The sequence below is a fragment of the Argentina silus genome, assembly GCF_951799395.1.
Source record: "Argentina silus genome assembly, chromosome: 2".
NCBI lineage: Eukaryota > Metazoa > Chordata > Actinopteri > Argentiniformes > Argentinidae > Argentina > Argentina silus.
Window position 1 is genome coordinate 15626960 of NC_139656.1, and position 15413 is coordinate 15642372.

Consider the following 15413-nt stretch of genomic DNA (forward strand, 5'->3'; position numbering starts at 1 on the left):
GACTTCTTCTGTTGTTGTTTTTAGTGTACCGAACTGTTTATTATGTTATTTTCATCATACTGCAGATAAATCAACCCTGCGACTCCAAAAGTCATTGATAAAAGCCTGGCTTCTTTATCTGTCTGTATGGAAATGACTGAACTGTCCTAGAGTGTGTATTCATTCACCAAAATCACAGGCACATGACGAGAGTTGTTTTGTTAGTTCGTTTTTTTTTTTTATAAAAAAGGATATATATAGAGCATTTCATTTTGACATCAACAAACCTCTCCATTGACACAGCAAAATAAGCCATAGAATCACACTGGAAACTTCACTCAGAGGCACAAAACAGGAATATGGTACTGTTACTTCATGTTGTACATCTGCCATTTTTGTAAATGTTCGATCACCTTTACAGACAATCTTTATGTCATTGAATATTGCAACAATGGTAGTGGGGATAAAGAGGGAACAGATGATTGAAGAGGGGGGCAATAGGGGTCCAGCCACTGACAGAACACACATCAATCAAACCAAAGGATTAGAGAGAAGAAAAAATCAAAACAAAACAACAGCACACCCTCCAAAAACGACCACTAGAAACCGTACGGAACAACAACGGATGTGCAGACACCAACAGGAGTGGAACCATCAAGATATGGAGAAGGGCACCCCTCGCTTCAGGGATAGCCCAGGGTATCATTCTCATCTGGTGAGCAGCCCCCTCACAAACTCTTTGCATTATCAAAGACATTTGTGTAGGACTCTAACTATATATATGAAACATTTTTTTCATGTGTCTTTTAATTTTTTTAAGCACTTGTCTTTGTTATTTTCTATATTTTTATATCACAAAAAACACGACTTGAAACAAAACAAAAAAATACTATAGTTTACGTATACTAGTGTTTGACATTTTTCAATGGTTGACAACAACTGTTACCATGGATTTATTGCTTTGTACACCGAGTATGGTTAGCGCTGTCTGCGGAGGTCCAGAGGGGAACCTCGCAACAGAAGGTCCAGCAAATTCCCTTGACAATGTAGCCCTCCTGATAAAAACCACCTCAACTCTTTAACTTTGGTTAATTGTGCAAAGAAATTGACACATTAGTAACAGTTTTAGACACAAAGGACATTTTGTGAAAGAAAAAAAAAAGGAAAAAGGAAAAAAAACGTACAAACTATGCCTTGATCCATGCATAAATACATTTTCATACATCTACATTGTGAAGTGCTGACTTGAGGCATCTACAGACAGACAGACAGACAGACAGACAGATAGACAGACAGTAAAAAACTGAGGATTTAGGTCCCTGTGACTGCTTGTGCTTCTGACAGACTTTTAGAACCCAGTACAGTATCTCTACACTGGTCACTGCTCCACCCTTTATAGCCTTTTGCTTTGATTTGTCTAGGCTGACCTACTCGCTCTGGAATGGTCAACAGATTTTTGAAGAGACATAGGCAGTAATGGCTATACTGTACTATTATGTTTATGCTCTAAAATTACCCATTACAAAAGAGGCATACGGATAGAACTCACTCACTCACTCGCCTCATGGACCTCCTGGGCTGACGTATACAGTAGTCTCCCTAAACAAGCCTGTCTGTAGTCCAGACTCAGACATCTTTCCCTTTTAGCAAAACATACCTACGCTAGACTTTCTGACATAATCTATTTGGATTCTCTTTACAGTAAACATAAAGGGATGAGTTTCCCAAAAGCTTCGTAGCTAAAGTAATACTTTATCTATTTTGACAATTCAGGCCCACTCCTCCTCTAGACCAGCAAAATTGTTCATTTAACAAATTGAGTCAATTCACGCACAGATGACTGACCTGCAAATATAGATTTTACAATTGTTACTCTCTTGCGGCTTTCCAGCTGGGAAATTAAGCACTAGTTAAGTTAAAAAGCTTTTGGGAAACTGACCCCTGATTGGTTACTTCTCAATAGGCCTGTCTCTGTTTGCCTCAATTGTCTTCCATTGCATTGCAGAGGCCCTCCATAGGTCTGAATAGAATGTCAGCAAAACCATGGACATGGCCATGTCTCTCAATAATCCATGTGCTCTTATATATCATAACTCTATGTCTTTAGTCACCTCTGAATAACATTTATACAACAAAGCATCTCAACAATGCATTGGTAACACTTGACTTGAAGTGACCAGGCATAAAACCTATATAATGATCATAAGAATGACATAAGCCCTGTACAGCTGAGTTGGGAAGGTTTGTAAAAACCATACACTGTTAACAACTGATATAACATTGTTATAAGCATGAAATGGTAAACATTTGAATCATGTTTGAACATTCCATCTTTCATGCATCTTAACATTTTTACATAAGCTGGCAAAAGTGTAACATAAGTCACATAAACTCTCACAGCTCATGACGATCATTATCTCATTCTTCAAAACATTACCTTTATGCCTAGCCTCTTGATGTGTTAAAGACACAGTTTTTACAAACACATTATAAGAAAATAAAATCATATTGTGCATTTAAACAACACCCTACTCTCAGTGCATTCAGGAGAGAAATCAACAATAAACAAAATGTCTCCTTCCTGGTTAGGATGTGCTACAGTGACACACTTCTTTTACACTGCAATGGCTGGCTCTATAGGGAGTTGTAACAAGAACCAGTTGGTACAACAATCCAGGAAGTTAGTTACAGTAAAGTTCTATCTATATCTATGGGCTTCCACACGATGAAGAAGCTCCGATTGATGAGGTGAAAATGGTTCACACTGTTACACACAATTGCACTCCAAATAAATATATCAATAATTCATATGCATATTACATTTACAATCGGTCAATTTGATATGTGTTACATCTCTATAGTATCTTTTTAGTTATACAATAAATTCATTTTTTAGAAGTTTATATTTTTTGAAATGATGATTTAGATTTGTGCAAACATACAACAATGGATTGTAATCTTTAGTTTTTGACACATTTTTGTCTAAACTCGCAAACACCTACAAAATAAGTCTACCGTGTGTGTGTGTCTGCTCTAGGAATAGTCCTGGTCCCGCCTGTAGCTGTACCCTCCTCCCTCCGCCTCCTCCTGGACATACTCCTCCTTCTTCTCCCAGCCATCAGGCCACCCCCCATTGGCCTGCGTGGTGGCACCATACGTCTTGGATGGCCCTCCACCCAGGCCGCTGTAACTCTGGGTGATGTCGCCCGTCTCCTCTGCCAGCTCATCCTCATCGATGAAGCCACATTTCTCTTCGCTGGTTGTCTCCGGGTCAGCCCATGGCTGCTTCTCTCCGGACGCAAAGATCCCGTAAAAGATCACACCTCCATAATGCACCAGGGCGGCGATCAGGAACACGTACTGCCACTCCTCTCGGGTCTGGGGGGAAGGGCAATGCAGAGGGTTTTAAATTGTGGTTCCAAGTTGCAATAAAAATGTGCTATGGTTTTGAGGTCATTCATTTGCAGGACTACGATATTATGTCAGAGATTAGCTTGTATAGACTACTTAATTCTTTCAAAATACAAATATTACTTTCAAGTACTATTTATTTTCAAATGTCTTAACAAATCATCATGCTTTATAGACTTTCCAGAGGCAACAACTTCTGTACCTTGTTTTTTGTCATGGCACCCACGATCAGTGGGCATACCATTCCTGACAGAGTGCCCACACCATTGGAGATGCCCATAAGGATACTGGCATAGCGTGGAGCAATGTCTAAGTGATTGACATTGAACCCTGATAGAGAGAACAATCAGATTGAAGCAAATGACAGCAAAAACACACATTTTGTGTTACACAATGGAAAATTAAGTACAATTGTATTATACTGTGTGATTTGTCACCAAAACAATACTTTAATTTTCAAAAGGTTTTGCTTATTTTTGGTACCAAATGACTATCATTTAACCTTATCAATATGCATTTTAACAAATCCCATGTGAGGTGCTTTTTGTAGGCCAATGTCTATTATGTGGAAGCATAATTCAACATATGCATATATCCCAAACAGAGAGAGATTTAAAATCATATTCATGTCTTCTAAAGTCATTAACATCTCTAAAAATGTGGATATGAAAATATAATAACAGTGAAACGGAAAGCACCAGCCATCTTGTTGCAGAGGGAGTAGCCAGCCAGCCATTCTCCTCCCCCACACTGAATGACTGAGTGTCCTGTGTACTGTAGCTGCACACAGCCAGCCAGCATGGCAGCTCTCTTGGGACGAGCACTGAATTATTAAATTCTCCAGGAGAAAACCCAAGAAAAACGAGCAGGAGTAAAACCAAGGCCTGATTCGCCTGAAGCCACAGGCATCAGCTGGGAAGATATTGGAGGGGTGTGAGAAATCGACCCTGTTCCCTCTCTAGCAGAGTATTAGTGATGGTAAAGGCTTATAAGAACACATATGTGGTTGTAGAAGGATGAATGGTAGTCTTTCTAGACAAACTATAGTGTAGATGTAGGTGTCTAGGCAGTGATGTGTGTGTCTAGGCAGTATGAGAGGGTCTCCTAAAGCCAATTTTACCGGAAATCTTTTTTCATCTATCCCATATAATACATATACATATATATCCCATATACTATCCCATGTACATATTTTACAAGCACTGACCAGATATTGCAAATCCACTGAAGCCCACCGCCATAACCAGGAAGGAGATGGCCATGCCTTTACTGTGGGAATAACCCACCACCAGCAGCAATGTAGCCTCCATGCCAAACCCTGCAGAGACAGCCTGTCAGACACGTGCTAATACTAGCCCAGGGGCTAGGAGCTGTCACAGCAACAATTCAATTACACACAATCAGTCCCATACGTACAGAGTCGGTTTGAAAGAGCCATTGTATGGACAGTACAATAAGTCCTTCAGATAGTCGTCCTTTAATAATAGAATTACCGTTTTATGGTGCTAAATTTCTCTTTCATCTGGCAAGTCACATTAAGATAAATGTTCTCACTCCTGCCGTATTTGAGAGTGCTGGAAAGGTCTCTCACCTCCACAGTTCATGATCTTCCGGACTGTGGTCGTAGACAGGATATTCTTGCTGCGAAGGTGGTCTGCAAGCTGCCCTCCGATGGGCACTATGATGGTCATGACCAAGTGGGGCAGGGCAGACACCATGCCAACCTGCACACAGGGACAGGAACAGTTGCAACCAACATATAGATGCAAATATACTGTATATTTTGCATATGTAGTTAAGACCTGGTACAACATCTTCACTTAATCCTCAGTCCTTGACAGGCTGAAGTATCCTATACTATCCTATAAGGATGCTCAACTGGTCTTACCTTGCTTATCTCAAACCCAAACACCTCCTCAAAGTAGGCCGGCTGGCTGATGAGCAGTAGATAGAAGGTCCAGCTCCTACAGAAGTTGGCCACAATGATTGCATAGACAGGCATGGAGGTGAAGAACTTTCTCCAGGGAGTCTTGAATTTCTACAATGGAGAAAACATGTGGAAAATGCATGAGTCACAAAAGTGTGGGTGTGAGTGTGTGTGTGTGTGTGTGTGAGAGAGAGAGAGAGGGGGGGGGGGGGGGGGGGCTCAGGGGAACAGAAATCAAAACAAGCCTGAGTAGAAACTGGGGCATGGGATCCTCTCCCAATTTATTATCAAAGGAATCGATTTGGGGAACTGTGCATTTTTAAAACTTTGAGAACTCTGACCCGATTTCGCTCAAAAACATATTGGCCTGATATCAGTTCTAAAGCTTTCATACTAATTGGGGGGAGGCACTGAATCAGAGAAGCAGAGGACCAGACTGGTTAAGTGAATGTTGTTACCCCCCTCACCTCAGAAGCGCCCATCAGAGTGGCACTCTCCCCAATGCTCTCCTCAATGTAGGTGCGTTCCTCGATGGTGATAGTGGGGTGCACTTCTGGACTCTCATAGGACACCAGAATCCAGAACATGTACCACACGATCCCAAAGCACCCTGGATGGAGACACAGTCAGACAGTATGTGAGACAGAAGGACGATAGAACCAGGACAAATTACAGAAAGATGCAAGAGAGTCAAAATGTGCAATTAGTTGTTGTGAATCTAACTAGTCATTTTAGGAGACAAGTGCTGAAACCCTATTGTTTTTGTCGGTTTCTACTGTCGTCATGATTTCATTGTTGCTGTCTGAGACAAATATGCAGGATGCTTGGGGTGTAGCTTGATCTTTAAAAAATGCCCCAAAGACTAAACCCCAGTCAGAAAGACCAACTGCATCTAGTCCAGAGAGATACAGTAATTATTGGAGAACAGACACACCAAAACATTGGGTGAGAAATCAATACTCAGCCTGCATGGGGAAATCCATTTGACTTTCACTGTACTCTCTGATGGTCTGGAGGATCAAACTAGCTTTAAAAATATAATCCTCTATAGCAATGTGCATTCAATGTCACATTGGTTAGAATGTGATATCAATCTAACAAGTACAATGTTAACTAACAATGCTGATTTACACTGGCAATATAAAGACTATAACCCCCCCCCTCTCTCTCTCTCTCTCTCTGATCACACACCCACACCCACACACACACACACACACACACACACACACACACACACACACACACACACAGTACCTTTCCATCTTACCATAGATATAGAATACAGAGGACCAGCCTGAGTACTGCACCAGGTATCCTGCCAGAGGCATAGCTATGACGGCACCAGCGTAGGAGCCTGAGGGGGTAGGTGATGAAGGGGAGGGGGTAGGTGATGAAGGGGAGGGGGTAGGTGATGAAGGGGAGGGGGTAGGTGATGAAGGGGAGGGGGGGGGGGACAGAAAAAATGAGAAGGAGATTAGAGGAGTAAGATGAGAGGATGATGAGTGGAGAGAATTTAGTGACAAAAGGTAATGTGGATATGACCTCAAATATCTACTATGAATCTAAATGATCAACATTTAAGCATCAGCATTACAACTACCTCTGCTTTTACTACCCCTCGTGTGAGAGATAAAACGATGGACAACAGCGAACTGCCCACTATTCCCAGCATGAGTTAATATTATTTTATATTTACCACAGAAAGAGGTGGTGGCCAGGCGACTCCTCTCCAGTGGAGGAGCCCACTTACTCCAGATTCCATGGCAGGCAGGGTAGGTCACCCCCTGGACACACAGCACAGAAACACACATTAGCAACTCACATTTATACACACCACACTCATGAACACACTGGACTACTGGGATCAACCAATCATACTGGTGCATTTCTAGAAGATCATTGTGGTTATGAAATGAGCTAGACAGTACAACGTCTGAGATGACCACACATGTCTGACAATCGAGCCCTGTAGTCTTATAGGTCTTATAGTCATATTTTTGTCATCTTACTCTCGTCCACTAATCTTATCAAATACTTTCCTCATTTTAAACAATTACTGTATGTGAAAAAATATAAATACAAAAAGTTGCACAGACGCAACCATTTCCGAAGAACAAGCAAATGTGCTGTGTAGAGATGACATGCATTGCTGTCATAAGCTGCAGACCAACATTGTTTCAGAATAATGAGATGAATTGGAAACATATGTACCAAATCACAATGGATTGCAGAGGTGTCTTCCCCCGACTGCCAATCCCATTCCCATTATTATTATACAATAATATACTGTATATTAACTGCCATGATTGTAAATCAGATAAGACCACAAACCAAACCCAACATTCTCTCTTCATTGCCTTCTTGATTAACATTGATAAAGGGAGTCCATGCTCTGCAAATTGGGACTGATGAGCTGCTCATAACACAGACAGTGCTGCTCCTATTAAATGTACATCAGCTGCTAATTGGAACAGAGCTGATATTGGAAAATGCTATGTGCATGGACATGCTTGGAAGAGACACATGATAGCCCATCACTAATATCTGGATAAGCTACAACGTATGCAACCATTGATAGGTCCTCACATAAGCTCATATACAAATTACTAATTAAATATTGCACATGCAATGCACTGAAGCATGCTATCTGGGTGTCATCCAAAAGGCATTTGTGAAGACAATGAACAAACTATAAGCAGAGAAGCCTTTGTCAGGTGACAACTCATTCAGATGGAGAAAACAGCCAGCTACCCTATCAGTCAGTCTCACCGCAGCAATCAATGGCAATCAATGGGACAAATGTTAAACGTTTGAAGGTTTTCCACTGTCAGAGGGAAATTAGTGTGACGTATGTTTTGTAGCTCAGTTACCTGAGTATCAGCTTAATATATCAGACAGAGTATAGCCTGATCCTCTACTATACTATCAACATGCCATGTTTTACTACAGAGCAGCATATGTCTGAGTGTCATGTTTCACTATTGGACAGTGGATTTATGAGCTGTTGTATCAGCATGTTGTCTTTGTGAATCTGATTCTGTCTAGACCAGCAGTTTCATTAGAACGGTGTTACTACAGTAGACCCGATTCAGCAGGTTACGGGGACACAGAAGACTTTCCCCACTAACACATATAGAGATCGATACAGTAGACTCATATTTCCCCCAGCTGAATAACTTGTTGTGCAGGCTCTGTTTCACTGCCTATACATAGTCTAATCATAATCGAAATGACACGAAAAAATTTGTAACAGGCCGACTGTATCTAAATGAAAATATAATATTTTGATAATCAGAAAAATGCTTTTCTACAAGGCCTATCATAATAAAGAAGAGCTCTCAAGAAGAGGCATTTGGCAATGATTGAGCACAAGCGCTTACCTCTACAAGTCCTTGAAATATCCTCACCAAGATGACACACCCATAATGTGTTCGTGCAGCTGAGGGGATGAGCATATTGAGCGTCGAGGTAAGGAAAATAGCTAAACCGAAAACCCTAAATGTCACAGAAAGAAACGAAATCACATATCAGTGTCATACTGCAACGTAGAAAATGCATTTGATAGAAATGGTTCTAAATACATTTATTCCGGAAACTGAAACTGGTTGTTGAAACTGGTTGTTTTATTAATTAGTCTATTATGTTATGGTCATTCTGACTAAATTCAGCAGGGATCTATCGAACATCTCACATTCTAGACTCGTTTGCAGGCTAAATATAGCAAGGTGGAATTGAGATGGGTTTAGACCTAGGCTACTCAACGACATTGAGTCTTTCTAATAGCTACTGAAATTAATGTTATTAATAATATATATATGTTATCAATTATATATATATATATATATATATATATATAATTGATATAATATAATATAATATAATATATAATTGATAACATTAATAACATTCAAATTATATATATATATATATATCATCATTAACATTAGGCCTACATTTTACGAATGATGACTGAAATCGGCTAATTTGATTTAGCCTATCGATGCGGGCTTTGTCATATTTAGATTATTTTAAAGTTAACCGTGCAATCACCGTTGGCAATTCGGTAAGGAGAATTACACTGGAGGGAGAAATTACAGTGTGATGACAGGGAAGGAGTGCCGAAAGCAGACGGTGTTGCTTTGAGCGCAGCTGAGCCAGCGGAAGTCATCCCAAAATGAATATCGAAGGCTGGTAAACGCGCACCGAGGTAGTTTTTCATTTTTGTCACGTCTTGTACACACCCCGAGACCCTCACCCCGCCCCTCTCACCGGCACGCGGGGGGCGAGCTCTAATCCGATTGAGGCAACTCTCTGGCACGAAACAGGTTCATTCGATACAACTCAGTGTCAATCAAATAAACATGAATAGACAATAAACATGTTTAGTAGTGCAAATTAAAAGAAAATAATCTCCTATAATTACAAGACCGTGATCTCAGTTAGCCTAGTCTGAAATCAAATATATGGACAATGGAGCAAAAGCATCAGTTTTCTTGTGAGGCAGGTAGCCTATAGGGCCTATTGTTTATTTTATGTATTTGTTTAATATTAGAATTACTTTAGAATTAAGCTAAATGTATACATATGGGCATACTACAACATAGTGTCCGACAACCACGGCATTATCTTACGTTAATTGTATATGTTTACTTTATAATACATCTTCCTCTGTGGTGTCAAACTATTACAATACTTGGATTACAGTAGCCTACTCAAACTCATACGAATGCCTAATTTTCAAGATGGGTTCATCTTTGGGCATCTGACGGTTCATACTGAATTAACCAATGTACTTATAAATCCATTACAAGCAATAATAAAACAAAACTATAGAAATTGTTATATTACATGTACCTTACTAAGTACAATAAATAACCGCAAGCGGAAGTCAGACTTTTTTTTTTATGGACCACTTGACTGGACCACTTGACTGGACCACCGGCCGGTTCCGACACAGAGCAATATCTTTGACACCCCAGCTATATCAAATTTATAGATGTACAGCACCACTGCTGCAGGACACATAACCCTTATTTACAAATATACCACGCCTGTGCAGTGCACAGCACATAAGCGTGAGTACAGCCATTGGCGACGAAACCAAGGCTGGTTGCCATGCCCTATGAATGCACGAGATTAGAAACGGCTCCCCCTGGGACGTCATTAACAGGTGGCAGAAAGCCCTGTGGACCGGAGCTACACGGTCAAATCTCAATGGCACTGCTTGCCAGGGTCGGCTGCTGCCTCCCCAATTCATTCTGCATAATGGCGGCAGCCATGGCAGTCACGCAGTGCACTGGCTGGCTAGGCCTCCTGTCTACAAAAACCTTGGTCTCATTAGAACTGTGAATCCTCCCTTTCATTCTTAATTACGTCAAAAAAAATCGTAAAGATTTGAAGCGTCTAAATAACCTGTCTGTTTAATCGAAGATATGCATATATCTGGCCATTTAAAAAACAAGCTGGTTTGAAAATTCGTTTGCCACATCATTATCATAAATGGAGAACGAAAAGTGATAATAATGACGACGAACAATTAGATAAATATCCACAATATAGCCTTTATGTAGGCTTGAATTGTTTTCACCCATATCAAACAGGGAAAAAGCTTGTCTTTTTTTACAAAAACGAATAAAACAGCAACCAAGTGCATTCATACCATAGTGTTGCAACTTATCAATAAATTGAGTAACGAATAACTCGCATTTGTAATTGGTGATATACGAGCTTTGCAATGAGATATGAATGTAGGCTACCTGTTAGCTGCCAGTCTCGAGCATATCCATCCTCCAGGGATCTGCGTCACTATGTAGCCCCAGAAAAACGAACCATGGATCATACCGACTTGCTCTGGATCCCAGTTAAACTTGGCTTTCTTCGAAATAAAACAAAAACAATTGCGTAAACCATTAAATACTGATGCCGCCTAAAATTAAATTATCTTCATTCATTCTCTCTATTCATAACGTTAACAACATTGCATTGTAAATTGTAGCCTGGAGACCAAATCTAATCAAATATGAATATTGTGAGAACCCTGAACTGTCATGCAGAAAATAGACATCAGTATATATAACAAATAGTTGACATTCAATGCAAATCAAGTGGTTATAATTTTTGTGGGCTTGTACCATAGATGTACAACAGCATCATGGCTTTTATTTTAAACAAAAAAGCTACATATGTATTCAGAGACAAACAAATAGATAGGCTATCTCCACCAGTGTTCCACAATGGACATCATGAAGTCAAAGGATTGTGTGCTTTGAATTTTGGATGGAACGGGAGAATCTGATCTGGGTTGCAGTTTTACTATGAAGCCGTAAGAGAAGACACGGCGTTGACGTCAGTAAAGTGTGCACCACACCTCTGTGACGATGATCTTCCCGTCTCGGTGAATCGTGCTGTTGTTGACCATGCCCACGATGGCCACGCCCAGATTGCACCGGATGCCGAAGGAGATGCAGAAGCCGAGACCGCTCATGATGGCAATGATGTAGCGACGGGGTAGCCCGAAACACGTGCAGTCGCACAGAGGCGGTTTCTTTTCTGTGGCCTCCGAGGGACGGCCATCCTCCGTTAGTTCGATTACTTCACCACCTTTCTGTCTCTTCTCTAACACCCTGCAACAGCCAAAGTTAAGAAATCGTCTTCATGCATCTAATTTTCTCAGTTGAGCATGCTAAAAAATAATGTATAGCCGATCTATCAATATCAATATCAAATATCAAATATTCATAGATAAAGAATGTGAGTTCAAAACACACATTAATAATAAATGTATTTTAGTAGCATATATCTAGGTCTACACAGTATGCCAAGAATAAGCTATTCTAGTCTGTGAAAATATAAAGCCAAAGGCCTCCAACATAGGACTATTGTGAAAAATCTATTTGAGATACATTCATAGACCGGCCTATATAACCCAATTTGTCATGTACTGAAACATTATATGCCTAAGCCTAAATGGAAAATGCTGTGATAACTTTTACTTATGTTGCTTGAGAATATACTTTAGGCCTCATTTACCCCATCGACTGGGGGCGCTATTTGGATAGCCTCAATTACATCCAACATCAGCGCACAAATATAGGCCTAGCTGATTTTTTTATCAAACAAAAATATGTCAGCATAATAGTCAACATTATTCCCTGTGAAATAAAAGCATAGAGGCGTATGGTACCACATCCTACGAAATCATGGAGCTCGTGCTCGGAAGATGCGCCCGTACCGCATTGCAGCAACCCACTAACCTTCACCCTCATTTGCATTCACCAGGATTAGACAGTCATTCATCTCTCATTCATGCTGTTCTTTCAGGCGCATTTATTGCAATGTATTCGTTACGGTTTGTCAAGAGTGAGCTTTTAAAAAATCCTATCATATATTTTAGAACGTTACATGTAAATCGAAGTTTCGTGGGAATACGTGGAAAGGAAGGTTTAATCGAAAACGTAGAGGGCTATAGGCCTATCCACCAAAATGTTCACGGCAAAATAATATGTATTCCATTTTAGATACCTACAGTAGGCTATATCCTAATCAGCCATAGAATTTTGGTCCTATTGTTTAAAATGTTTAAATAAGCGATATAAAAATATTTAGTTTGATTATTAAAAAAAATCTATTGTGTCATTATGTGTTATGGTAATAATTTCGTTTTGCCTAAAAGGAAATAACATTTTTACCAATAAATGCATGTACAAATGAAACTCCGATTTGACATAAAGTCTTATCATGAATTAGTTTTGGTTTGAATTGGCAAAATAAACCAAACAAAAAGGAAAATATAGCATATATAACAATAAGTTATGAATCGAAATATCCTGTTGCCAAAACGAAATACATAAATTTGGTACAACAGATGATTGACATGAGGCTACATTATGCAACTACAAAAACATCCGAATTGATGTCCAAATGGAGCCTTTGCCACAGAGGAATCTGTTTATTCGAGAAATAAATCCATCACTATGCTGGATTCTGAAAGTAAGTAAGTAATTAAACCGATTATCTCACACAATGTCACCATTTGGCTTTATGTCAAATATTAAAGGGATCTACGAGCCCCTTTGATGCGCGGATACAATTCGGTGGGTCTATCTGATCGAACAAATACGTGTTAAAGGTAAATGTTATTCGAAATAATCTTTAAGGCAAAGGTGCATTATTGACTCTTTCCAGATGCCTCAAATTTCATCCAGCTTTTCATCACCAGGTTATGCAGAATTACATAATTGTCCCAGTGCGACTATTAGAGGCGTGACTACAGATGACTGCAAGCTGGTTGAGAAAAAAGTCACGAACTTATCGTCATAGGAACGTATTGTACCATATATTGTACCTTCATATCATATGCCTCCAGAAATAGACCTACAGGACATCAAAAAGCAATCAATGTTGGATGAAAATCTTTGTTTATATGCCTACCTGTACATATGGCCCAAAGTCTTCCCCGCAAATTCCTTTACCCCCACCGTAGCTCTCGTCTTCACAGACTCCATATCCAAATTTGATGTTTTTCTAAATTTCTTCTAATGTTTAAGCATCATGTTACGGCGCAAGATGACCGAACAAACCGGTGAGGCGAACAACGTAAATTAACTCTGATTGTTTGATTAGAAAAGCGATAATGAACGATATCAGACGTCGAGCGCTGTAAAAACGCCTACATATGAGAGAAATCAGATGAGGTCTGACTCCTCATTGAGTATAAACTCATCGCTCGTCTCGCGTACAGTAAGTGCACGCAATGTCATAGCGATGCAAATCAACATGTATTTACAAAAGCGAGCAAAACAGGAAACATGTTGCAAGCGTTACTCGTTTATAGCTAAATTATTCCTTCTTTTTTTTTTCAAAATAAAAACAAAAAACAACCGTTAAAAACGAGGACTAGCGGTGTGTGGAGTTACTTCAATACATCTCAGAGCTAGTTCTCTCACGTCTCATGTGGAGCGCGCCAGCTTTTCTGACGTCGCGAGAACCTCTGGACGTTCAGCACCAAGGTCAGCGACATCCTCTTGTCCACCAGCTACGCGTGGTGCATTTCGCTTGTCCATATCCGATCGCCAAATAAATATTTAATATTATAAGGACAGCTGCAACACTGTCAGTTCTCGAGTGTTTTTAGGGAGGTGTCGGTGACGGGGGGTTGGAAATAAGACATTATTTTATTTATTTTTTTCATAATATTTGCATTTTGCAAGTTACGCAGGGTGCATTTCAAACGAGAGTTAGATTCGTATTTTTTTTTTTTCACAATCTTTATTTTTTATCAGGATTTTACATCAAAGCCTGTCTGAAAGCCTCCTGGGGGCGGTACTATGGAAACCAGATGAGGGGTGGATTCCCTTCGAATGAGGTCTCGTGAATGTAGGAATCCATCAATAATTTAGGCATCCACTTCCACCTCTCTCCCAACAATGTCTCTCACACACACGCGCGCGCACACAGATCACTCGCAACAAGTAGCTTTATATAGCCACGTTTTTATTCGTATTCATTCATCGTTTTTTATCCAGGTGAGTCCCGTTGAGATAGAGATCTGTTTGCGATGAGAAGAGATAGGCCTACTAACCAGGTGTAAAAGACATTTCAGAAGAGGATCTTAAACTGGCACGGTGTCTGACACCATCTAGTGGACATTTACAGACTCATGTCACCTTTCCAACGAATATGGAATTGTAGAGCTGTTAGGTTACATCTTTTGGAAAAAAAATTCAATACAAATTTGAGAATTTGAGATTTCATTCATTAACGTTTATTACTTATAATCATACAGTAATTATATACATTAGAATGCAGGCATTTAAAATAACAACATTTTTATGGAATTAAATTTACGATATATGTGTTTCTAAGCTCAGCAATTCATGCAACAAAGACACAATGTATTCAGACAACAAAGCCCAAAGGTTAGGAACATGATATAAAAAAGACAACATGGTTTGTAAAAGATCTTAGAAATAAAGACGTCATTAAGATAGAAAAGTTATCGTTTTGAAAGACATACAAACATGAGTAAACAAAGGCATTTAAGGCATTGGTCTATTGGCCATGTACTATATCTTGCATCTCCCAAGAAAAAAACATG

General features: G+C 39.8%; 1 protein-coding gene across 1 annotated transcript; it reads right to left on the bottom strand.

The window, feature by feature from the left end:
* Positions 1 to 3012: 3012 nt before the first annotated feature.
* On the bottom strand, positions 3013 to 13821 carry slc17a6b (solute carrier family 17 member 6b; the record flags this gene model as incomplete). The annotated part of the gene is made up of 12 exons (XM_083688232.1): positions 3013 to 3357; positions 3593 to 3720; positions 4598 to 4708; positions 4982 to 5114; positions 5279 to 5428; positions 5785 to 5927; positions 6585 to 6671; positions 7014 to 7101; positions 8698 to 8812; positions 11074 to 11192; positions 11685 to 11940; positions 13748 to 13821. The coding sequence occupies 12 exons, from the start codon at positions 13819 to 13821 to the stop codon at positions 3013 to 3015; spliced, it is 1749 nt and encodes a 582-aa protein (XP_083544358.1).
* Between the last annotated feature and the right edge of the window lie 1592 nt (positions 13822 to 15413).